This window comes from Papilio xuthus, unplaced genomic scaffold (genome assembly GCF_000836235.2).
Source record: "Papilio xuthus unplaced genomic scaffold, Pxut_1.1 DF827714.1, whole genome shotgun sequence".
NCBI classification, from domain to species: domain Eukaryota; kingdom Metazoa; phylum Arthropoda; class Insecta; order Lepidoptera; family Papilionidae; genus Papilio; species Papilio xuthus.
In genome coordinates, this window is record NW_013530935.1 from 2,257,196 (window position 1) to 2,284,111 (window position 26,916).

Sequence of the window (26,916 nt, forward strand, 5' to 3'; positions counted from 1 at the left end):
GTACATGTTCCGTGCAGCTAAGTTAAAAATACGATTAATCCTTGAGCTTCTTGGACATGCATCAGCTGTACAGTTATAATATGTTTACATGCAGCGTCGCATGTAGGTCGGTCCTGATGCCTCGAGTTACTGGGTTAATGTTCGTATTATTCATAGGGTTGTCACCTCTTCGCATGATGTAAATTCGTTGATAGAGTAGATGGTTTGAAACAAAAGATGGACGTGGTTTTTCTTTTTTCTGTTTATGCTGTGAAAGTTGGCAACCCTAATTATTGGTCGTCTGCCAGTCGCTGATATTTTGACACTTCGCTTCATTACCAACGGTTTCATAATATATCTATTGGATTACGTTAGATGTCTCTTTCCGTGTTCCGTAATAACATCCGATATATACAGTATTAATGGAACAGAAAGTTGTTTAGATTTAAATCTTATAAGATTAAAACTAGCTGCAGACCGTGTGTCCGTCCGCACGGTATTAAAAAAACCTAGTCTATGTGTTCTTCCAGATTGATGTTCTACATCTATGCCAAATTTAATCAAGATCCGTTGAGCCATTCCGGAGATACTTTCTAACAAACATCCATCCATTTAATCTTTGGCATTTATAATATCAAGTAAGGATTATTTTGCTACAATTTTAATTATAAATTATTTTAGCCGAATATTAAAGTTAATTCTATTCTTTATATTTTTATGCGGGTGTTTACTATTCGCAAAAACATTTGTATTGAGGCAAATTACATATTGATTCAGCCCCTGTACAACAGCTGTTTATGCCTACTTTATGTTAAACAATGTTCATATTGTCTTTACCTTTATCTACGCAAGTATAATGAAAAATTAAAATAACCCCGGTTCATGGAAAAACCCACCAAGGTTAAGTTTATTCTACGTTTTATTTATATTGAAATATATGTATGTAAAAACTGTAGCTATCAGGAAAAGAAACTTCAAAAGTGTTGTTTATTTCACACGTCAAAATATAACTAGCTGTCAAAAAAAACATAATTAGAAAGCCTATGTGTTCTTCCAGACTATGTTCTATATCTACGTCAAATTTCAGCGAGAACCGTTGAGTCGTTACGATACATCATTAAACAAACATGCATCCATCCATCTAAACATTCGCATTTATAATATTAGTAAAATTAAAAAAATACTATACCATTCTTTCGCATCAAAGGCCATCAATATGTCGTCTATCACATTCCTATTCACTACGTTAGAGCGAGATAGTGATAAATGTGCCTTTAAACACATTAAACAGTCTGACAATGATAAGGTAATGTTTAGTATTCAAACATTATTTTATCTGTAAGGCGTCGCTTACATTAGTATAAATACCTTACGCAGGTAACCTAAGTGGTTATATTTACGTCTTCAAGATAATGTATGTAGAAATCGTATATGCAATTTCTCTCGGTTGCAACGACACATATTGAAAGTCAGTTGGCACATTTGTAAACATAAATATTCAGATTTGGAGGTAACATAAGGATGTTTTCATACTTAGATAATGTTATGTGGGTGGTGTACGTTAAGTTAAAAATATAAGGAAAATATGTATATGATATTCATTACCTAACCTAAGTAACCTTAAAGTTTTCCGTGGACTTCCGAGACTCTATACATTTATTCATATCTCTCATTTTGCTTCAAAAATATAAATTTATGAGCAGATCAGATTTTAATTGATCTGCTCAGTCTGAACTAGCCCTTAACTATTGCTGTTCATAACGTCTTCTGTAATCTTGCTGCTTCATGTATCCTCTATTAAAACCTATTGTTTAAAATCTTATGTTTATTTATTCAGCGGTGTCCGCAAGATGGTCAGCACTACGAGCGGCAGCGTTACGTCGCGGTGGTGCGAGACGACTGCGCCGAGAAATCGCAGCCCTGCGGGAGACCCTCGACGATGTCTGCGAGCCAGGAGACTGCGCCCCGCAGCCTCACACCAGAGCACAGCTTAATAGGAGGATCGATGAGCTAAAGGTAAAACTTATCGTTTAAGTTTAAGATGAAACAAGTTTTGAGAAGATAGTAGAAGAAAAGAGGATGTCCGTCTTTTCTTCGAAACCACTTCCATGTAAAGGAAAGTTACCGATGTCGAAAAAATTAAAATCAAAATTTCTGTTCTTGTATTCTAAGCCTCACCCGTAGTTTAATAATAGAAATAGCTATAAATTACGCAATACACTTTGACTATTATGAAATATTTACGACAATGTCCCTTTTATAAAGTTATTCTCCCGCCATTAAACCTCAGTATGGTAACGCACTTCGGACCTAACGATCTACTATTACGGAATCCGTGGAGAATCTTAAATTTGTTGCAACGATGGTAACTTACGGTCACATAAGTTTCCGGCTTTTCAGACGACCATCATCGTATTTGATCGATAAGGAAACCTAAATATAAAAACTCTGAATTACGTTACCAAAATTATATGGATCAAAATTATCAACATTTAAAAGTTTGAGAAAAGTTAACATCCAATACTTGTTATTTGTCAAAATTTTTCAATTGTAAAATAACTCTATTTTGTCTTATTATACTTTTCAGACTCTCTTTATGCGTCTGTTCTTTGTATTTCAGTCACATTGTTCTTTGTTCCAGGAGCGTTTGTCGCGTCTATTAGAATGCAAGGTGTCAATGCTGAAGCTGACAGTGTCAGTCCGGCGCACTCTGGGCGAGGGGGCTGATGACTCACTGACTGAGGACCTCACCGCGCTACTTGCTGCCTGGGACGATGCCCACCAACGGTATGTATATTGAAGTTATTTTGACTATTTTATTTAATTTTATTCGAGGAAAACAAAAGACTATCACGTTCTGGTCTTCTCAAGGCATTTATATTGTTAAATAGCGAGTGTTATAGCGTTGACCGTATTGAACTTTGTTCTAGTATCTAATTTTACAGTTAACCTTACTCATTGAAATAGTCACGCAGCAGTTATTAGTACTATTTTGGTAGAACAAAAAGCCGTGAGCGTATACTTTGCGTCGACTTTAATATTTGGAAGAATGGATGATGGATTGATTAGCCTTAACATTTGTTATAAAAATATATTTATTTTATTTTTTCCTTGACTTATTTACAGGACATCAAATGAGTTACTCTCGCTAGAGAAGGCGGTGTCCGCGTGGGCGGAGTGGGAGAGTGCGCTGAGAGAGCTGCAGGGCGCGCTGCGGGGAGACATGGCCACGCTGCAGTCTCTGCGCGGACGCAGCGGACAGACTGACCTTGATAAGATACGACAGCTCGCAGCATCACTGGTCGACAAGAAGAAGGTAACTTACCCAACAACCTGTAAAAAGTAACTATCAGATTGTTATATCCGAGATCAAATGCAGAGTAGTCAGATTTGTTAGTAATTCGCGACAATATTAAAAAGGTTGCGAATTAGTGTTGCCATGATGTCTCCCAGTCATCTACCATAAACATTTGTATGTCTGTTTTTTTTTTTGAATCAGTGATTTATGTTAATTTGTGTTTGTTGCAGGGCGGGTCAACATGCGACTCACTATCAGACTCTGGTATATCTGACGGGGACAGCGAGGCGGCGGGCGGACGTGCGCGCCGGCTGTGCGCGCTACGGGAACTGGCGCGCCGGCTGCAGGCCGCACTCGCTCCCGCCTCGCCCGCACACCGCGCCATCGCCAAGGTATTGTTTTTTTTAAGAAGCTAAACGGCTGGCTATGAATGTTAAGTCAGACAGCCATAGACAATTGTTATTGGTAAAATAATGTATTTTTATTCAACAGCGTATGGAACAAACCGAGAACGAAGTGAAAACTTTGCAAGAATCTTGCCGCGCCCTCGTCGAACAGAGCATTCCCGATCTTAAAATTGACGATGACATGTAAGTTTTATTTTACTTTTTAAGTATTATAACACAGAAGGTTTCACCACCAAATGTTTAATAATATACAAATATCTTATCAGACATACGAATTTTCTAAGTTGTTAATAAGACATCTAAAGATTAAAATGGTGTTTGATATTTTTCAGTGACGCAATTAGCACAGTCGCCGGTGGTAAGACAGGTGCGGGTGACCCAGACTACAGTCCGCGCAGTGGGTGGGTGTGGCGCGTGATCCGCTCCTCGCTGCCCATACAGCTGTGTCTGGTGGCGCTGCTGCTGGCCGCCTGGCTGGTGGAGCGGCCGCGCTGCTGCGACGCTCTTAACTCCCTCGCACAAACACTCACCCCGCAACTGCGCTACGTACGCGGCCCGCCCCCAGTCTGAACACAACCCAACACTATGGCCTACATTGTTTATGGCTATAGTTTGACATTTGAAAATAGCGGGAATTGTTTTCCCTAAAAATTGTTGATTGCAATAACATCGACAATAATCGAATAACAATTTTATTCCTTAAAATCATTACTATTTTGTAACGTAACAAATGTATTTTAAAAGAAATGATGACATATGAAGTGCAAATATTTCTTTAGTTTCTGTTATTAATTTATGAACGTGGTTGTGCAACTTTTTCATATCGATGTTTCATGATTGCGAGACATCGATATTGTGTCAAATAAAAGGAAGGCGGAACATCCCTGGCATATAATTTGTCTATGGAACAGTGGTTGAAGTTCTACTCCCCAATTTTGAACTGCAACAAGGTTGTGATGTGATTTTTATTTTTATTTTGACAATACCTTTATTCGATAGACAAGAAACTTCTATATGTTAAAAATGTTATTACAAGCGATGCAAGGACGGCAAAGGTACTGTGGAAAGTGGTTTAGAAGAAAAGTAGTGTACGGTTTATTTTGTTTCTATAAAGACACTACTAATATAGCTTATTGCTATAGAGAAGTTTGTTGTGAAGTTACGCGAAAGAAATCATTTTATAATTATTTTGAAGTGTTTACTTAGAGAAAAGATTGTTTTAGATAGGAGTCGACTAACATATCTAGAAAAGAATGTAGTAAGTTTACAACTGTAAAATTAACTTGATACAATGATTGGATACGTCAAAATATTGGCTTACTATCTCATAGCCATAAAAAATAAGGTTGGAAAGTGGTAAACGCATTGAAATGAAAATTGAAAATAAAATAAAAAAAATTGCTCATTAAAAAGTGCAAATAAACGCAAAAGTGTTTTTTAAAATATCATCTGTATCAGATGAAGTTCAAATTAGATACAGTTTAAGAATAAGTGTACTAACATTTTGACAAACATTTCTTAGTTTGTTCATAAGCATGCCTATATTAGTACAATTAATTAGTATTTAATTAAATATGTATGAGTGCGCTTCGTGTGAGAGTTACTTTCACATATATTTTACTGCCATTTTCATAATCACCTCAAAGAGGAACAACGAATCAATCATAAATAACTCTATAATGTGAATTTTAAATTTCACTAAACAATAGTAATTTAATCATGAAAAATAAATCATCTTATATATGTTTACAAAAGACTGATTTTTACATCTTCACCTTTATTAGGGAAAAAATAGAATATTTTATGATTATTAACAATAAACATTTTTATAGTTTTTTAATAGCAATTTTACCTTCAATTTCTAGCCGTGAATTTATTTTCCATAGACAATTTTTTGACATTTTTTCTTGCATGCAGTGAAATTTATTATAGACTTTATTCTATTGAAATAATGAATAATACTTTAATTTTTATTTGTAAAACAAATATAATATTGAATGTTATTTTTTATCACTTTTAATGATACATTTACTTTGATGATGATGACGATCTTTTAAATTAAATCTTACTTGGATTTAATTCAATGACATTGTAACTAGTAAATTATTGTTAAATAATCATTATCTTCATTTTTTATTACAAATTAAATTATATAAAATAATACAACTATGTAAAGTATATATCTTAATTATTTTATTTATGTAATTATGGTCTAAATTCATGATTGATATATGTTTTAACAATATTTGTTGTATGTTTATAAATATTAATATATATTGTTATATAATATTAATATATTTATGTATTTTGATATCCTATTTTATAACTAATGCCTTTAACATATACATGTATATAACTATAATATATTAACAGGAAAAATGGTCTTTACATCCACCACAATTAATAGATTCATATAATGGCCATTTTGCCCATAAACTTTGTATTAAAGAGACTCAGGTGACATCAGAAATATTATTTTTTATGCCAAAATAATGTATTCAATTTTTTATTTGCACTAAGCCTTATAATTCACTATTGTATTGTACACACTTTAAAAAAAAATTCTTGACACTATTTTTGCAAATTGTAAATCGATTTTACATCTTTTCTATTCAAAACAAAATTTAACCTTTATTGTTGGATTTGAGAATTTTAAAGCTATTTATACCTTTTATACCTTTAAGTTGGTTTTTAAATGAAAATGTGTGTCGTAGGTTTTTGGGAAGAGTGTCAAAGTTATAATCAGTAGTGAAAACACTTGATTGTTGTGTATGGCGCATATTGTAGTGCATGTTTGATTTAGAAATAAGTATTTCCCTGTGTGTTATGTAAGGGTTAGTGATTTTAATGAATAAGTTGTTCTTAAACTTATCAATTTGACAATTTTTACTTGGCAACACTGCTATATGAGCAGACCACACTTACATGGTGTAATAAAATAATTATAACAATAAACTGACCGCAGGGAAAATATTATAAGATCATACAATTACTTTTAAAGGCGCATGACGCCTTTATAGTGTGTCATATTTCTTTTAACATTTTTTATTTTAGATTTAACTAAGATTAAATAAAAAGTGTATGGACATGCTATGACAGTGCATTTAAAATTTAATTTTTAACAAGGAAAGGAGCATAATAAGAAAATTGAAAATCAATATCTTGGCTTGTTTAATGGAAATAAAAAAAATGATATTTGATTTGTGTTTTTTTTTATTAAAACATTGCGCTGGTGTACAGCGAATTTAACAGATTCCACCTTAGGTTTTCAGATCAAAATCCCATATTAAAATATATCTCTGTTTTGTCAAAGATAATGACAGGGATGATATGTTTTACACATATTTTAGTTTCAAAAAGCAACTTTTAAACATCCCTTCTAATCCCAAGGCTACACATTAAAAGCCTACTTATATTTAATCAATCGCGTACCTTCATGAGAAGAGATATTGTGAATGCAGTGAAATGTAAAGGTTCGTCCTTTACATCGTCCTTGTCGTTATCTTATCTATGTAACATTATAAATACGAATGTTTGGATGTATGGATAAATGGTTTGTTGTTAGAAGGTATCTGCATAACAGCTCAACGAATCTCGATGTTTGGCACAGAATTAGAAGATAAGCTACTAATTAGGTTTATATAATTCCGCGAGGACGGAGTCGCGGCGACGGCTAATATGAATTTTAAAAAGACAACTGCTACGTACAAGTTGGAACTTGGGATATTTTTGAAGTTGACAGAGGGGCGCTAGTGAGCTGGTTAGATTCATGCCAATTGGTTCTGATAACCTTGCCGGTCTGTAAATACTATATGAAAAAATCATCATCCTGTTTACGACATGCTGCAAACATAGTTCATATTGTATCTTCTATCATCTTTTCTATATACAATTTTTTCATTGAATTAAGTCTGTGAAATTCAAATTCAGTTAATCGATATAGTAAATCGATTCCAACGTCACGTTGCGTCACGCCAAAAAAAAACTATGTTATGAATTGTATTGAAAGAATGTAGGTACATATGAATCTGATCTATCAAGGGTTCAATCATTTGAAATTACAGTAATATTCCCTAATTCCGTTTTGCTGGAATTTAATTTAGTTCCCCATCAAAAGATTTTTTTTAACTTTACCATCGACAATAGTTTGCGACGCTGTCATTGCGTTTCGCTTCTCTAAAAACTCCACTTCCGGAAAAACGCACGCTGTAGAAGAAACGTTGTTACACACGTGTTAAAACTATTTTGATTTAATCGTTTCGTTATTAGTTTTAGATCATTATAGTCGTTAATATTGATATCCGTCAGTTTTAAAAGAGGTGAGTACCGAAGATTTAGTTTTACCCTAATATATTATTTAGCCGCCTGTCGCCATGTTGGCTCGTGTTATATCGCCGTTTCAAATCGTGTTTGTTTCTGTAACCTTTACTTAAAAGTTTTTATTTAAGGTATAGATATATTACTCCCATGGTTCGTTAGTTGTTTGTTATTTTACATAACTTTGTTCTATTACTGATTATAACAAATTAAGTGTCCGTATCATTTCGTATGGAGTATATATGAAGCAGTTTTAATACATTTTTACGACACAGTTTACGTAAAAAGTAATTATTCAAATAATTAAATACATGCAAATGACTTCTAATATTCTTTAGTATTCGCGCCGAAAGTACTTTCGCCAATTTTGGTGGATTACATATTCTCCGCCATTTTGTTTATTTGCTGAAACACGAGGCAAATGTTATATTGAAAGTATCGTTGAAACTTGACCCAAAAGTGTAATAATGTGACCTATTAGTGAATTTGAGCACAAAAAAAAAGTTGAAATTGGCTACGTTTTATTTAAGTTCTAATAAAAGTTTTTTTTAGAACCATGGTGGGGTCACGTGTATACGTTGGCGGGCTACCATTCGGTGTCAGAGACAGAGACTTAGAAAAATTCTTCAAAGGTTTCGGTCGCATTCGAGATATTCTAATCAAAAATGGATATGGTTTCGTGGTAAGTGCAACTTTGTTTTTGTTTTGAAGCTGCATTGTCGAATATAGAGTCGCCGGCGTATAGGTTACATGCACTTGTTTTACAATGGATGAAAGAAACAATAAGCAACCAATAACGATGGTACTGCAGTATTTTCAACATATTTGTATAGTGACTCAACAACAATCTATGTTATCAGTATCACAAAGATGTTATCAGTATGACAGAAGATATTTGACTATAACTTTAACATTTTTATGACTTTAAAATAAAACTAATAGTTTTAATAAAGCAGAATATTTGGTGCCGGGAGAAGTGGCAAAAATCCTCATATCACACCAAAAACCTTTTATAATTTGTAATTTTCCAATATCCTAAATTTGTTCATTTCTTATGTATCATTAGTAACATACATTTCACATAGTTTGTTTTCATTTTTAGGAATTTGAAGACTACAGAGATGCAGATGATGCAGTATATGAACTTAACGGGAAAGAATTACTAGGCGAGCGGTAAGTTATAACTTTAATAGTATCAAGGATATGTAATACAATATTTTTGATATAAGATGAAAGCAAAAGTGGCTAATGTTTAATCAATTGGATCAAGTGAGGAACTTACAAAACAAATCAAATGTCTGGTTGTATATTAAAGTTGTAGACAGAAATTATTGAACTAATGGTTGCAGTTGGCAAGCATCTAAATTCAGTCTTTGTGCCCAACAGTTTTAACATATATTAATTTACAAAAATTTAGCTGCTATATAAACTGCACCTAGAACTTGTAATTTAGTTGCTTGCATTTTAAAATGTTTTATATGACACTAATAATTTTTTCACCAGCCGGCTCCACATACTAGAAGGGGTTGAGCGGTTGAAGTTTCATACTTTCGATAACCTGAGTATTATTTTTTGTCTATGAGACGGATGGTTCACAAATTTTTCTAAAGATGCTTACTCTGCAATTAAGGAGTTTCATTCTTTAGTATTTGATTATTGAATCTTGGAGTATGTGTTCCATGTGAATGTACATTTGGATAATAGTACGGCAACTTTATTTAGAATGAAAACAAAAAAAATATTGTTACAAATCAGATAAAAATATTGAATGATGAGGTATTATAGTGTTAGATTGAGTGGGGAGGGCGTTGCGTTATTGTTGCGAGCGGTTGGGGTTGCTTAACGCGCGGGGTTGCCGCAGGGTGGTGGTGGAGCCGGCGCGGGGCATCGACCGCAGCGCGGACCGGTACCGGCGCGACCGCCACTACGAGCGCGACCGCGGCCGCTCGCGATACGAGTGAGTGCGTGTGTTGTAGGGTGTCGGTGGAGCGCGCGCGGGGCGTGCCGCGCGGCGCCGACCGTCGCCGGGGACGCGACGCGCCCGCACCGCGCGCACACGCGCCCCACACCAACGCGCCCCACGCGACGCACAGAGACGCGTTTGTACACACACGACACGCGAACATATTGCATTTACACGACCACATACGCACGCTATTCACAAACTGTTATATACATACACACCTTGCACCAACATAACATAGTTCCAACCAGAATATGCCGACAATCTAAGAACCATCATGAAAATGCAGTATTTATCCAAGCCCTGAGTGTGGTCACTTTTAAAGGAGGCCGACCACATTGTCCATTTTTCTAAATGGTAATTGCAGTCATGGCATCTTTATAAAATAGTCATTTAGATATAAAAAAAAAAGGAAAAAGAGAGTAAACATTGAGAGAGTTAATTTTACACCATTATATACCAATCCACTAGCAGTGGACAACTAGGTGGAAAATGAAATAATTTTTTACATTGTAACTACAGTTTAATACAGTTATTTACATATTATACTAAACAGCCTGTAGTACACACTTTCCTGCTAAGTTTATTATTGACGCTTTTTTATATTACGTGTTTATTTGTGGTACCTTATTTCCTTTCTTTTGCCTGTAGTGCTGTTTCTATTTTGTTATTTTTATTTTATAGATTAATAGATTAGATTTCAATAGTTTTTAAATGGACACATGTAAGCATGTAGCAAAAAGACCACAGTAAAGTAATTCATAGAATTAACTTAATAACTTATCAGTAATTCAGGCAGTTTGTTTTGTTTCCATTTATATCTTCTTTTGATAGATGTTATGTTCTTGTATAATTTAAAAGCATTTAGTATATCTTACTCACTGCCTTATCTCTTATTCATTGGTCCTAAGTTGTAGTTATGTTTATCATTAGAATAGTTTTAAATTTAACTTATTAGATATTCCATAATACACTATAATTAAACCACTAAGCATGCTAAATGTGTATTGAAGTGCTTTAAGTTATAGCTGGACTTTTTGTGTTAACAGTGACTACAATTATAGATACGGACCGCCAACGCGCACCGAGTATCGACTTATCGTTGAAAATCTGTCTAGCCGCATTAGCTGGCAGGTAAGAGAGTGAGGGCACACCATGGCTCCATCATCATTCCATCAACACTCACACAGGGGGACCCCATCACACGGCCTGTCACACGCGCTACCGGCTCACTGACCCACTGTCGTGCACGCTGCCCACCAGAAGAGAACACTGGACGAACATTGGACAGGATAGCAAGCTAGCTGAGCCATGCCATACAATTGGACAAATAAAGAGATAATGGAACAATCAGAAGAGCTGCTAAATCGATTTTGGAACTATTTGGAGGAGAATTACTTGGATGAAGACTGTTGGGAATGGAGAATCCATTGATTGGAGGACTGGAGGGTGCCGAGTGCCAATGGAAGGGTCGAGGTCCACAGCGGAATGTCAAATAAAATGTAGCCTTCTTAACATTGTAAGTTAGTTTAAATAGACATTGCATAGAGTTCATATCAAAATATAATTATAATGCAATCTAACGACCTTATAGTTGATTTTTAAAAACGACAGAAGGTGGCGTTTCGTGCCTGAGCCCCCCCCGATGTAGCGCTGTGTGATGTGGTCTGAAGCGATTATATGAGGGTACATCGCCGCCGCCGCCGCCGCGCACCGCCCACAAGGTAAAGTAGGGTGGCCAATGCAGGACCCAATCTCGTTATGTGCAACCTCCCATTTTATATATCATTTTACTATCGAAACTCTTTCACGACTCGATTATTGGACCCTCTATGCGATTCGTCACTATTGTGGCAGATTATTCCAATTATTTGTTTAGTTTTTTCTTTATATTTGTGGTCAGGCAATGTTTCGTGGATGGTACATACTAGTTGGTGTCATTGCTTACAATGATTGCTGAAAGGACTTGTTCGCTACTGCAGCAGCATCGCCAACACATCCGCGGTTGGAAGACAGGAGCTTGCATAGGACTGGACTTGTTACACTAACGGCAATGGAAAACGGTATAGACAAGCTGTAAGTTTTAAACTCCGCGATACCATGAAAGGTACAGGCAACAAAATGAATGGTACAGATCATATAATTTATGTTTTAAACAATACGAAGATTGATTGATATGAATTTGAAAACAGAAAAAACAAAGAATAAAAAATGGCAAAAACGAAATACAATGGATGGCATAGACGGATGCATACACTAAATGGTAAAGATGACATGAAGTTGTACCCATAATAGTGAACATTTCGATAACCATAGACAAAGACACGAATATAATAAAGGACTAAGGAACAAATAATTGTTGGGAGCAATGACATAGATATACAAAGCTGAGAAAAGAACTCCAGGATAAGGATTGAATCGGAGTGAACTATTAAAGAGGGAAACCACTGCTGAATTGAAGACTGACTCGGAATGGGCATGTGAAGACTTCTTTGGAGTTAATAAGCAATGACAACCAATCAGTAATTATTCACGTAACGTTTGTTTTGACGCGTATTTTTTTTTTGTTTTACCCCCCTTGGTTCATTAGGTCCTATCCTTGATCAGGTTATCCTAAAATATTTCATTGTTAGGCATTATTTTTAATCATTCATTACTTATTTCAATGATGATATTCATATTTTTAACCATCTTTCGGGGCTGAAGGCCTTGATGACAATTTTACTCTGACGAAAATTTGTTTCAATGTATTCAGTTATTGTTATAAAAGCTGTAGTTCTAATGTTAACATGTTTGATCTCTAGGACTTGAAGGATTACATGCGTCAAGCTGGCGAAGTCACGTACGCTGATGCCCATAAGCAGCACAGAAATGAAGGGTAAGTTAGCAAAAACTTATGACATTATTAACTTTTAACACTACAGACAATTTTATTGCCATATCAAATTATTAAATGCAAACAGGCGTTCTAGGCCAATATGAATAATTTGGCACATATTCCGTAAGGCAGCAGGTCTTTTGTCATGTAACTCAAATGTTAGGAAGTTAAACTATTTAACTCCTACAAACATTAATAAGCATATATTATATTAATTCTAGTTTCTAATAAAAATATCGCTTCCGAGCATTGACTTTGGTAATACAACTGAAAATTTGCTCTTCTTGGTGGCTAGGACAGCAATGACGTTGCAAGCACTATGTTAATTTCGAGTCCTCAACCATAGCCACATATTACAACTGTATTTGTACTCCAGTGTGGTGGAATTCGCGACGCACTCTGACATGCGCGCTGCTATCGAGAAACTGGACGGCACAGAGCTGAACGGGCGACGCATCCGCCTCGTGGAGGACCGCCGCTCCTCGCGCCGCCGCACTCGCTCCTCCTCCAGCCGCTCGCGCAGCCGCTCCCGCGACCGTCGCCGCTCGCGCTCCAGGTGACCTCACACACACACTTATTTACATACACATCCCATGCACGCCATTCTAGCTAACAAAACTATTACAAAGCTACTTTTCAATACTAGCTATTTATTTTTCTATTTTGATGTATATGATGATACTACGAAAAACCTATGAAAATACACGATATTTAATGCTTATGTTAATGATGAAAATACTATTTTCACACACAACTATAGGTACAGTTTTTTATGATGATACTATATCTTTACCATCTTTCGGGGCTGAAGTCTTTTGATCGATAAAATTCTAACTGAGAAAATCATCACATGTACCAAATATATTTAAATGAAGTGCACTTTTTATGATTTGAATGATAATTTTCAGATCTCGTTCTCGCCGTTCGTCTCGCAGTCGTTCCCGTTCCAAATCCCGGCCGAAGACGAAGAGTCCCGTCGCCAAGTCCCGCTCTCGCTCCAGATCTAAGTAAGTTGATCGATAGTTTTATTTACTTTTAGCATGAGATCTTAGGTAAACTGCCAGTTCCTTCTAATTATTATATCTGTTAGTACTAATTATTAATTTTCTAAGTAACACAATAGTTGAATAATCAAGTACAATATTAGTCATTATTAACATAGAAAGATCTTTTTAAGTTGTGTAAGCATTTTTTGAAGCATAAAATCGTATGACGAAATACAATGTAACATATTGCAAGCATTTGTTAGTTTAATTAAACTGTAAAGATAAAACCTTAAAGGTTTGCAATAATTAGTTTGAAACATCCAACCAATTTGCTTGTATGCACCTATATCTTAACTTGAACTGCGAGAAGGCTGCTTATTCAATGTGAAATATTGCATGGATTACAATAATAACCTAGTGTTCATTTGGCTAGGTGTGTTGTTACATGCGCTGAGCAAAACTTGAAGACGTAAGTAAACTAAAAGCTATATAAAGTGTTGTATGTTTAGAACTAAGCATTTGTAGACAAATATATGCTATTCAAGGGGGCCATGATTAGTCAAAATTATTTGGCTACTTCTCAAAATATTGAATACATAACCAATGTTGAATACATTTTGCAATAAAATATTCCTTCCTGTTTTGGAGCAAAAAGACTTAAACGACTGTTGCGATTTCAATATGTGCCATAAAGACGGTTTATTTTTACACGCTTAATATTACAAAACCACGAACTTGAAATAATTTTGACTAATCACAAGTAGAGCTGTAGATTAAAATGTAACTTAGTGTCGATTATCCCAAACGCACAATTAGGGAGCGCAGCCGATCGAAGTCCGCGTCAGCGTCACCGGCGCGCAAGTCGGACCGCGAGCGCTCCCCGCGAGACTCCGCCGATAGGAACGGCCGGGAACGATCCCGAGAGCAATCCAGATCCCCCTCACGAGAACGATCCAGGGAGAGGTCCCGCTCCCGCTCCAAGTCGCGCTCGCCCCGCGCTGACAAGTAAGTACACCCATGTGCTCTCAATATACAACCCACGGATATGCTTCACACCTGTGAGATTATTTCTCTTTGATACACTCGAAGTGCTTATTAAATTGTAGATTTGCTCAGGTAAATTTAAAAACAGTGTAATACTGTTATGAACTGATATAGTCAGCTAAAGAATTTCCTAAGTTTGATTTTGAGACAGCTAAATAAAATATTCCGCGTTTAATGAACTTGTATTACGTATAATGTATTCTGGTATGTCATAGTTTGATGAACTAACTTATTTTGCATATTCTAATGAAAAATAATCTCACAATATTCAAGCATTTCCGTCGGTTATCGATTTAATATACAATTGGCGTGTTTCATTCAAAAACATTTTACACAATGTGACTAATATAATTGATGGCACAAACAATTTATTAACTCCATCCATGTTTTCCTGCGCTACAGAGAGAAAGCAGACCCGAAAAGGTAAGCTGTTTAAATGTTGCCACTCGAGCTTTTTATTAAATTTATTTTGCCCTTGTATATAGTCTTATGTTACTCTTGCTAAATTCATTTAAATTTATCTTAAAAGCTGAATGTAATGTTGTTGATGAAACTTTATTATAAACAAATGTTTAGAGAATTTTTAATTTAATGTTTATTACAGGTATATTTTGTAGGAAATGAAGTTGCTAATTGTATTTTATTTTGCTTTAATTTTATGAACATTGACTAAGTAAATGATAATCCAATACATTTGAGTCATGTCATAAGCGTTTTTATTCATTTTGTTTGTAAGATCTGAGCTCAAAATTAGAGCGCCCGGTATATTGATAAAAATCTATGATATTTGTTCACCCTGTGAGACGTGTGTGTGTGTCTCATAAAAATTTGCTGGCGTAATTAATTTTATCTTGCAAGTAGTGATAGAGAAATTGATGTTTCAGGGAAAGGTCTCGTTCGCGCAGCAAAGAGGCCCAGTCGCCGAAGCGCGAGGAGGAGCGGCGCGCGAGCAAGTCACGCTCGCGGTCCCGGTCACGATCCGCGTCTCGAGACCGCTCTCGCTCGCGGTCTCGGTCCCGCTCGCATTCCGCCTCCCCGCGACAGAACGGCACTGGACAGGACCGCGCCAGCAACGACCGCTCTCCACGCAGCGGCGACTAGCCCAATTAGTTTAAGACAATTAGGTTTACGTGTTAGGTTTATGATCTCGTGGCTTCGACCATCTTCTAAGCAATTGCTCTGTAAGTATTTCGATTCGCTTGTTACAAAGTTTTTACATTTGTAATCCTATAAAGATTTCATCTTTTTATCATAGCTTACTTCTTCCGTAATTATATGACTTTTAAATATGACTTGTAAATTTAACCATTAGTAACAGCTGCTCCAAATGATGGCTTCATTGGTACTACTGTTATTTGACTAGCTCTATTGACTCTTAATGACATCATTGCAACACTTATAATGAGTACACTTTTGTAGCAAGCAAGATTAAAAGTACTTACAAAAAACCTAGTTTCGCAATTGATGAGCTAATTTTAGATTCTGCCTGGTGTTAAGTAATAAAAATTTTCGGATTTATTTAATAATGGTTTTATTAAAATAAATATGATTAATTAGAAGATACATATGATTATGTAAATAGAGATATATTGTATTGTCAAGAATTACTTTAATATTTCTATGTGTTTGGTTTCCTAGTTGTAAGGTGATCGGGGTCGCGATTGCACTCTGTTAGGTTTTAATTATAAACGCACTTTGTTTGCGTCACTTCACTCTATGGACATATATAGTTTTTATTAAGTAATGCAATTAAAATTACACTTTGTCTACAAATTTCTAGTAACTCGCAAATAAGTACATATTAATAAACAGCAAAATGTTTGTGTGTAATTTGATACATTTGTATTTACTTGCATGTTTAAGTGCATTTAAAGTAATTCGTAAAAACTAGAAATGGAAGTTCAAAAAGTTCATTGACTTTGTAATTGAAAGCAATATGTTTGGTTTTCGCCAAGTTTTTTGGTGTATTTCTATAGATTACGTGTAGACATCCTAATATTTTTAGGTGTAATGGTACTTTTTTGTAAATATTACATTTGTTATAGTAACCAAATAATAAAATAAAGAATTAGATACAATTATTGCGTTTTATTTTCTCACTTCTAGAGATTAATATTTTCACGAGCACTGATGGTATGATTGAATATTTGCAGCAAGTAATTCAACAGGCGCTTAACTATAAAACTTCATTACGGTAAATATAAACCAAAAATGGTGGGATTTACGAACAGTTTTTTTTAACTGCGTGCGAAGCCAAATAACTACTTTTTTCAATTCCGCGCGGACTGAGTCGCTGGTGACAGCTAGTAAACTATGATTTTGAAACCAGCTATTAGGGGATAGACAAAAAATATATAGGGTAAAAATAAAATATTCTTGTTAATCTTTTGTAAACAATTGTTTATTAACATTTTATCTCTGTGCGTCGGTCGCACACAATAATACACATTCGTCGCAAACACTCGCTGCCGCGGCAACATCACACAGTTTGACTTTTATTCGATAGGATCTATTTATGGAATTATTTGTTACATCATCTATACAAGGCCGCTTTCATTTTTCTTTTGAAATTCAAAATACACAATGTGAATATACTAAAAGGTATAAAAATAGGAAGGAAAGAACAATAACGATTGTACTTTATCTAACTTAGACGAAATTATAGTACATTTAAGACAATCAATTGGTCACATGCAAAATAAACATAGAAAAATAGCGAAATAAAAAAATAAATTTATAAAAAGAAGATAAAAGATACCTATGAAAAATGGAATGATTTAAATTTTTTATCTTTCAGTATACTCACACGCCACACTAAATGCAACGCAAATAAACAAAGCGATCGAGTACAGAATAAAAATCAAGAAGTCGCTTCCGCTTCAGTCAATTGTAAACAAAATTTAAAAAATAATTTAACATTGATTTCTTCATTAATTTACATTAATTCAAAGATCATAATCTTTCAATAAATAAATTAAAATACTGTCATATTATTGGTGCCTAATGAAATATGATGTATAAATTTTATTTAAAATATCTAAAAGAAAAATGAAAGTTTAGTATTTTGCTGTGATCAAATTTAAGTACAATAAGTTTTAATTACGTCCGGCAAATGTTTATTAATCATAATTTTCATATAATTTAAAACTTACATTTTGTCATCTTAAAAAATTAAATACAAGAACATTATTATTGATCATCAGTCTATTCATAGTTTGATATAAATTTTACAATTTCTCAAAATCGTCGATTTAACCTTCTTTAATCTATGCATGAGTACAGTAGGCAACGCGGGAGGCGATTCCACTACTTCAATATATCTACAACACTTATAAAACTGCAAATTTAACATAATTTATCTGCAACGACCCGACGACGACGCGGCGTCGGCCCGGTGTGGGACCGGCGCTGCACCGTGGTAGTCGACAACGTCCACTTCACACTGCACGTATTAAAATAAATAAGTTAAAACAAAACATACCAGGAGTCCCGCGTTGCCTAACATTATTGTCCGTACTCTTACAGAAGTAATGGAGAATATACTTACAACGCTACAACTTAATAGTTTTTTATACACAATGACTTAGGTTTCGACATTTTGTTTCTTATAAGTACACGAAAATATTTTAACCTATGGCCTAACTAGGTGCGCGGTGATGCCGCGAGCGAGACGCGCGCCCCCTCCAAGTGCTACAACGAAATAGAGAGAGCGCGCGTGCCCTCGCGCACCAGACTTTGTGCATCTTCCATCCGGAGAATTCGGGAAGCGAAGTGAGATTGGAAAAAATCTATGTCGATTTTCAGAAAAACCTGAACATGATTTTCGATTTCGATCACTATTAATTATAATCATAGGAACAAATGACAATAATTAGTCAATCACAAAAAAATATATAAAATATAATCAATGTAAAACCGATGAACGCAACATTCGCGTTTTATTTGTTTATAAATTAGTCTAAAAATCTTATTTTACGCACTGTTTGGCTCGATTACTGGTGCGAGTCTATGAGAGGGGAGCGTGCGGCGCCGGGGGGGGGCACCGTTACCTACAGAGATCGCAGACGTGGACGCGGGTCCACTGCGTCCGCCGCGCGGGTAAGCCGCGGGACAGACGCGGGTCAGGCGCGGGTCGCGATCCGTGCCGCCGATACTATTTACATGGCGCACGGATCGCACTCACAAATAAATACATCCGAACGCTTACAACTAGCCGTCTATACAGGGGTCACTTTACAATTAACGCTATATATACACGCGGCGCACAGCCTTGATCGCACTAGCGTCCGTTATCAATAAATAAGTTATCGTGTCCATTGACGCTTCGGTAAGCACTACACTTGTGTGGCGAAGGTCGGCGGCAGGCAGTGGTCGTCTAACACGTACACCCCTCCGCCTTCTAGCGCCCGTTTCACTAGCGATGTATCACTGCAACAAAACAAACATAGCTTATGTTAATTATACTCCCGCACCAACATATATGTGTAAAACATTGTTCAAATTTTCGCAATTTATTAACGTACACAAATTTTAATCGACAGCATGTCGTTATGCGTGTACTGTGCTACCTATCATTTTATCGTTATGCTCAATTCTGTGTTGGCAGTGGCAGAAATTTCTTTACAAAGTAGTATATAATAGGTAGATAAGGCATAGATACTGACCTATTCGCACAGTAGGCGGAGTCTGCGGAGAGCCGCGAGAGGCGCGGATCGAGCGCGGCCAGCAGGCGCGCCGCACTCTCCGTGTTGAGCGTCTTTCGCTTGCACTCCTCTGCGGCCGCGTTGTGCGCATTCTGGCACTCGGCGGGCGCGTCGCACTTGCCCCACGTGTTGCGGATGACGCGCCCGCCTGCGTTGGCCGCGTTCTGCGCGCGCGCCTCCGCGTCCGCCGCCCGCGCCGCTCTCCGCCGCCGCACGCATAGCGCCGCGCCCGCCGCCAGCGCTACCAGCGGCACGAGCGCGCTCGCCGCCGCGATCAGAGCCACGTGCCCGCGCTCCAGCGGCGCCGCCTCTCCCGCCGCGCCCGCCTCACTCGCGCCCTCAGCCTCGTCGCCCACGCGCCGCAGGTGCCCGCCTGCCGGTTTCGCGGCTGCCAGCTCGGCCAGCGACACCGTACACAGCTTGCCGCTCCAACCGCGCGGGCACAGACACGTGTAGCCGTCCACACGATCCTTGCACGTGCCTCCGTTCCTGCAGGGCGAGGAGGCGCATTCGTCCACGTCGATGCTGCAGTCCTTGCCGGCGAAGCCCGGCCGGCACCTACACTCGTAGTCGTTGTCGAGCACCAGACATTCTCCTCCGTTCGCGCAAGGCTTCGCGAGGCACAGGTCCACTCGGGTCTCGCAGCGGGGGCCGAGGAAGCCGGGCGCGCACTGGCAGCGCTGGCCGTTCACCAGGTCTACGCAGGTGCCGCCGTGCTCGCACGTGATGCCGGCGCAGTCGTCGATGTCGATCTCGCAGCGGTTTCCTCGGAAGCCCGACTTGCAGTTGCAGCGAAAGCCGTCGCCGGCGCGAGAGCAGGTCGCGCCGTTCCGGCAAGGGTTGGCGGCGCAGGGGTCGGCCTCGAGGCCGCAGTCGACTCCGGCGTACCCGGCGGGACACATGCACACGTAGCCGGAGGCGCGGGGTTCGCAGGTTCCGCCGTTGCGGCAAGGTCTATCGGCGCAGGTCAATCTCCTGGTCTCGCAGCGCGCCCCCTCGTACCCAGAAGGGCAGGCGCAGGACAGTTCTCCTCCCTCGTCGGGTACACAGGCTCCCCCGTTGCGACAAGGTCGGACGGCACAGGAGTGCAGCGACTTCTCGCAGTCGGGGCCCGTGTACTCTGCGGGGCAGACGCAGGTGTAACTGCCTTGGCCCGTGTTGTGGCAGGTGCCGCCGTTCCTGCACGGGCGGTGGTTTGTGCAGTAGTTGAGGTCCTGGTTGCAGAACAGGCCGCCCCAGCCCTCCTCACAGATGCAGTCCCACGGCTTAGAACAGGTGCCGTGCACGCATCCCGGGTGCCTCTCGCACTGGTCACATAGTTCGCCCACCCAGCCCGAGTGACAGCTGAAAACAAAAGGAAACATGAGTCAATAAACAATACAACATGATAACAAGCATCTAAAAAGCGTGTCTTTCACCGCTTAGAGAATGATGAGGCGCATGCAGGATAAAGACGCGGAGGGAGGCAGGTAGGTAGCTAGAACGTTTAGCACAGGGGTGTGAAGTGGATACTCACATGCATTCGTCGGGCTTGAGGCAGTGGCCGTGCTCCGCGTCGCAGCCGGGCAGGCATCGCGCTGAAACAAAAGAAACCTTTCTTAGTTACAGTCGGACACACAATACGTATAGCGCTCGTGCTAACTGCGACCCACTGTGATCACGACAGATCCTTCGAGCACTCGCCGCATCTCGGTTTGCAAAGGACACGAATGACAAAGAGAGAGGTTCGTTAGAGCTCCCGCCGGGGCCGGGGGCGAGGTCGCGCGCACGTCGATTTATCTCTCAACCAGTATAACATCCTCAACAAAGTTTACGACCCGCATTAAATACATTTTTATTTCGAAGGTGTAACAGGTGTGCGCTTCTTTGTTTTACATTGACTCCGTCGCTATGGCAACAGTAATTTTTAACAGTATTAATTATAAAAGATGAGTATTTTCTACAAACGTAAATTATTAGAAATGTAATACGCGCGTCGTTAACCGTGTGATTTACGATCCGTACACCACGAACCTTACCCCGGTGTAGAGGTACCGGTGGTACCAGGCGAGCGTGCGCCGAGGAGCGGCGCGAGTGCGCGGAGTGCATTGCGGTTTGTGAACCCGAGAAGACGTCAATAACAAAGGTAATAGTGGTAATGTAAGCCGCCAGAAAAAAATAGTGTTTAGAAATAAGAAGTGTGGCGCGCACTCGTATCGGTCGGGTGCGCACGGGCAACTTATCGGAGCGAATACAAAGGGGGCAGATAGCGCGGGGAGCCTAACCGACGCTCGACCGTTACTAGTCCCCTAACTAGAAAAATGCTAAGGCGCCATTTTACTGTCGACTCGCGTTTCCATCACATATAATCCGACTTTATACTGGTTTAAATTAAACGAGGAAGCGCTCTGTGTATTTTGCTGAAACGATGAATCTCGACCGGCGCGCCGGGATATAAGAGATTAGCCTCCCCCGGCGCCCCTACACCATTACGCAGGTTTAAACTTCGCCAACGCTGCACAAAGCCCCTGAAAGTGCACCGAGCTAATCGGCTTACGACTCACTCTAACAAATTGGAGAGGTTAGTTCAGTTAGGATGGCGTTGAGCTATATTTACGTTATGAAATTTTGAATATTATTTAACCTTACATAGTTAAATATTAAGAAAGTTTTTGGGAGCGAAGGCGCCTGCCTGATTTCGGTGCATCAAAGCGTGGATCAAAGAGTCTGAAGTAGTCGGGTTTTAATGCTCATTGCACTATCCACTCTAGAGCGACGCCACTCGACTCCGATCTTATCTTGATCCTTGAGCGATCGGTAAAACGGGAGTCGTAAAAGTTATACGAAAGTGTCAGTGTTGGCGGCCGACGGCGCCCTACCGCTTTATTAATTATCAATGAAAACGAAGAGCTGGTCGATACCAGCTCGAATCGATATTCAGTCGGTAGGCCGAAGCTTTTCGGAGGCCAGGTAAGACGATGAAAAAAAGCTACCCTAGACATGTCACACATGTAGCGGTCCTGCGCAAATATTGAGAGATCGCATCTGTTTGTAGACGGGAAGCACGGGCCGCGTGGGATTCGCGATTCGGGATGCGCGTGAGAACCGAGGCCGGCTCGACAATTAGGCGAAATTGCGTTGTTTACCCCGTCATTAGCGGGCGAGAGTTGCGGATAATGCTCGGGGGCCATGCGAGCCATGCAAACGATTCCGTTTTCGGGATCGTTAAGCTTTCCCAGAAGGTGGGATACCGTTCGGCAGATGCGATGTATCGTGACACGGTCAAGTGTATAGTTTATTTCGATTGGCGTTTCGTTTCTCGTCTAAAGGTGTTTGTGACCCGGTTCACGGCGAGGCGCTCGACTCTCGGCGGCCGCTCACGCTGTCGGTGGTGTGCGTCGCCGCTGCGTGCGTGTGCGCCGGCGCGGGGCGTTGTTTTCATTTCATTATGGCCGCTTCTCTCGCTTTTACATTTTCGTAATCGACGATACAAACTCCGTGGTAGGGTTGTCGTGTATTTATAATATTATTATATTACCTAAGCACTATTGAGTGCAAATTTTAAAGTTCAAACATAAACAAATGTTTATTTTTATAATAATTTTCTACTAATTTTACACTAACGTTACATTTAAACCTAGTACTTATATCAACACAATAGTGCATCAAAATTACATTTCAGTGTAGCATGTTGGCAACTACAAATTGATTGACAACGTTCGATCATAAAATCAATAAATCTCAGTGCATAAAGTTTATTATGTTGTCAGCCCTGTTGTGGGAGCGGGACGGCGGGAGAGGGACGACTGGATGGCGGGAGAGAGACGGCGCTGCTGTCTCACCGCGGGGTTTTTTGCGGCGGCGAGTGTGGGAACCCCGCGGCAGGTGGGGCTGAGATTGCGATGACATCCGCCCCGCCACAATGCATCTTAGCGCGGACTTGTTTTACGATGCCTTGTTCAACACGCCGCGCCGTTTGAAAGGTTTAGACGGGCCCTTTTTGTGCGCGTCCGTTCGTCAGCGCGGTGGAATTGCAAATTGTACGCCTATCTATTGTTTTAATCGCACGCATCAATGGACACGTAATATGTTATACTATCATATAACTTGATTATTAAAGCGAGTTTTTAATAACATTCGAAAAAAATTAAAAAAAAAGTTATGAAAAATTAATTCAATCGTACGAAGTTTTTTTCTTATTTATCCTATATTGCTATACATAATGTTTTATTAGGTAATCGTCATACACAATATAGAAGCAGTAGACATTGATTGATGTGAGGCTACAAGCCTATCTCGGCAGGCTTTGTTTGTTGGCGGCGACAAACAGACAGACCCCACGCAGTACATAACATAGACACTGAATAGCTCTAATGTGTCACAATATAAATTAATTATCCGACACACTCAAAGTCAACAATTAAATTAAAATATCCAAATAGTTCAGTTTTTATTTATTCATTTTTTGACACGGAAACTAACATAACAAAATAACACGGAACAATTAGTAATAAAAATTTTCATAATATCATTAATCTTAGCATGCTTTGGTTGAACAATAATAAAGTAATTTGAGGTTATTAACTCTGTTATAATTAGAAATTATACATTAATTAATAATTCGAGCATTGTAAATTATTTTAAGTTTTGAAATGTAGAATATTTCCAATTTTTTTTGCAATGTTGCCATCTTGACTAATAAGAGTCGTAAAAAGTATTTTACGACGGTAATAAATGTATCTGATAGTATTACGTGATATTACAATTATCTAGGTAATAGTCTGAAAATTGTTTATTGAATATTTACAAGACTTACGTAATCTACTGTTATTTATAAATTGATTAATCATATCTATTCTTGTGGGAACGTTTGAATCAAATGAAATTAATAAACAATAATAAATATAGAAAGGATAACCTATGGTTGATGCCTTACAAGTATTAAAATAAATAAAATACTGCGACCCTGTGACCTGTGATGAGTCAGCTAGGTGTGGCGTTAGTGCGCACAAAACCGGGACAGTCAAGTGAAAACGCTCCACTAGTTGCCAGTGAAAAGGTCGCGAGTACCAATTAAATACATTTAGTAGAGGATGTTCGGAGCTGAATTTTTTTTTTTGTCGTAACCCGTTTTAATGAGGAAGAGAGAATTGGGTGGACGTCCTATATTTAAATAGCGTCGGTATTTATGTCGTGTAATAGTTTTCGCCTCGAAATTTCAATAGTTGGTTGTAATTAGAAACGACCGGTGTATTGTAACGCGAGCTTCGTGAGACTCTGGTATCGCCGATTTATCATACGAACGGTACAAACATTAAATTTACGACACGAAATATTCTGATGTATTAATTATTATTTAATATTCAAGTAGCTTTAGTATCAAATTATCTGATAATGGTAAACACTTACGTTTGGAGCAATAGTCGCCCGTCCAGCCGGGTCTGCAGACGATCTCCCCTGCGGGCGAGCAGGTGTAATGCCCGAAGGAGTCGTTCCTTGGTCTGCACAGGACCTCACAGCCAGAACCGTAGTAATGTGCGGCACACGTCACTCGGTAAGACAGCCTCAGATGAGCACCTCCAGGTCCACCCCACCGCTGTTCCTCATCGACCCAGGGCCCTCCAACGTCCGCTATACTCTGCTTCGTCATACGGGCTATAAGGGAATCTGAAAGAAAAAAATAAAAGCATGTTAAACAATCTGTAAAAACAACTTTATATTTGTAATGTATTAGTTATTTATGTTCATAGAAAAGGCATTACACAAAGCAATGTTTATAGAGGCTATGTTCGTGCGCTCGTCAGATCAGAATCTCGCTTGAGGATAACGACACGCTTAATTTGATTAAGTCGAAAAAAGTATTATCTGCGTTTGTTTATCGGCGTGGGAAAGGGTTATACGAGTAAATTGACCTGTTAGTGTCTATTTGACGCCCGCATTCGAACGCGGGAATTCATTGTTCCCAGCGTGATTCACTGCTTTGCCTCCTTGGCGCCCGTTTTCATTAATAAAGATTTACTAAATACATTCTTATATATTGACAATCGAGGATCAAACAAAAAAAACTCTTAATTATGCTAAGATAAACGTCATTAGTAAATCTTTTTAAAATCTGCAGAACAATATCACAGATTAAAAAAGACAGCGAGATCCATTCATCAAAAGTGCGGCGTCCTGACGGAGGATCGCTGAGAAACCTCAGTATCTCCGAGTTCCTACATTTATTTATTTCCACTCGCGGTCGAGTCGGTCTTTTTGCCCATCCCGGCGCTACATTCCTAAGCCGGTAATCCCGACAGCAGATAAAATTAAACCAGACGCGAAACAAAATTAAAAGGTACATAAAAACGATCGTAGCCGACTAATTTCGTGGCGCACGGGGCCCGATACGATACCGATGGGCGCTTTGTGTTGCGTGGGGCTGGTGTCCGCGGTACGGGGATATCGAGTAATGAGACGGACCTTATCTCACATCTCACATTCCTCACGACCTCTTGTTTCATATCAAACAGTCAGGTTAATGCGTTTCGCCACAATACCTTAAACATTCGATATTCAAATGGATCGCTTTTGATTTCTAAACGGTAAGTAATTTATGAACGTTTTTGGCGCGAGTTCTGCGCCCGTAATCTGTGCAACTGACAGATGATTCCTGTTAAAACAGAGTCCGAGATTCAACCGTTTAAGCCTACGCCGATACAATCGCGGCAATAAATCTGGTAGATAAAACGCATAGATACACTCACTGCTTACCGAACGAAAACATAATAAATATAGATTTATTCCGATTAGGAATCTAGAGAATAAATCAATCGTATAGGAACCGAGAACATGTGATATGTCATTACGTAAAAAGTTTAGTATGCGGTCTAGAATACGACGAGAATGTTTCATAATGTTCCAGTTGAAATTCTAGATTCAACTTTATGATGAAGGTTATATTATATAAGATTATATTTCATTATTACATATTAATTATAAAGTAGGTATGCATATTCAATCGAAGATTATTACAGTGAGGCTGCAGAGTTGGGGGAATTAGAAAAATGATGTGTGGGAACGCGGAGCTCGGCCGCGCACAATTTAGCTCGAATGTGTGCAGGGGAATTATGGCAACCGTGAGTGAGCCCAACTGCTCAGGTGCTTTAGGGTTGCCGCGTTTAAAGTTTTTCTTACATTTTAATAAATAATTAATCTTCAAAGAATAATCAAACTTATGTCCGTCATTTAATATTTCATAATACCGTACGGCGGATGATTTACAAGAAAATTACAGCATCTTATTTTAAATAATGTTTAAGACCTTGAGCATCACAAATTACAGCTATCAACGTAAATCACGACGATAGAAAATGAAGGCTC

At 38.8% G+C, this 26,916-nt stretch overlaps 3 protein-coding genes across 11 annotated transcripts in view; 2 read left to right on the forward strand and 1 right to left on the reverse strand.

Annotated features, from left to right (window-relative positions):
• The window catches only part of klar (klarsicht), a 209,026-nt gene extending 203,562 nt beyond the window's left edge, over positions 1–5,464 (forward strand). For all 3 annotated transcript variants that reach the window (XM_013310588.1, XM_013310586.1, XM_013310587.1), the window contains exons 19-24: positions 1,817–1,995; positions 2,621–2,766; positions 3,106–3,295; positions 3,508–3,669; positions 3,770–3,867; positions 4,017–5,464. In XM_013310588.1, the coding sequence (XP_013166042.1) occupies positions 1,817–1,995; positions 2,621–2,766; positions 3,106–3,295; positions 3,508–3,669; positions 3,770–3,867; positions 4,017–4,254 (1,013 nt within the window). In that variant the 3' untranslated portion in view covers positions 4,255–5,464. The remainder of the gene's footprint in view (positions 1–1,816; positions 1,996–2,620; positions 2,767–3,105; positions 3,296–3,507; positions 3,670–3,769; positions 3,868–4,016) is intronic.
• Positions 5,465–7,817: 2,353 nt separating this feature from the next.
• Positions 7,818–16,950, forward strand: B52 (serine and arginine rich splicing factor B52). Of its 7 annotated transcripts, none has more exons than XM_013310662.1 (12): positions 7,818–8,003; positions 8,554–8,683; positions 9,104–9,174; positions 9,978–10,100; positions 11,014–11,098; positions 12,769–12,842; positions 13,219–13,398; positions 13,751–13,849; positions 14,262–14,297; positions 14,645–14,833; positions 15,275–15,295; positions 15,757–16,950. In XM_013310662.1, the coding sequence occupies exons 2-12, from the start codon at positions 8,558–8,560 to the stop codon at positions 15,971–15,973; spliced, it is 1,221 nt and encodes a 406-aa protein (XP_013166116.1). In that variant the 5' UTR covers positions 7,818–8,003; positions 8,554–8,557; the 3' UTR covers positions 15,974–16,950. The 7 variants fall into 7 exon arrangements, with proteins under 7 accessions (XP_013166116.1, XP_013166119.1, XP_013166118.1 ...); XM_013310665.1 differs by lacking the exon at positions 9,978–10,100 and adding an exon at positions 9,863–9,958 and having other exon boundaries at positions 7,821–8,003; XM_013310663.1 differs by lacking the exon at positions 7,818–8,003 and adding an exon at positions 8,069–8,132.
• Positions 16,951–17,262: 312 nt separating this feature from the next.
• Delta (neurogenic locus protein delta) overlaps positions 17,263–26,916 on the reverse strand; it is a 32,452-nt gene continuing 22,798 nt past the window's right edge. Inside the window, exons 4-7 of the mRNA XM_013310837.1 lie at positions 24,964–25,221; positions 21,092–21,152; positions 19,537–20,919; positions 17,263–19,300 (exon numbers count right to left, since the gene is read on the reverse strand). Coding sequence (XP_013166291.1) covers positions 19,207–19,300; positions 19,537–20,919; positions 21,092–21,152; positions 24,964–25,221 — 1,796 coding nt within the window. The 3' untranslated portion in view covers positions 17,263–19,206. The remainder of the gene's footprint in view (positions 19,301–19,536; positions 20,920–21,091; positions 21,153–24,963; positions 25,222–26,916) is intronic.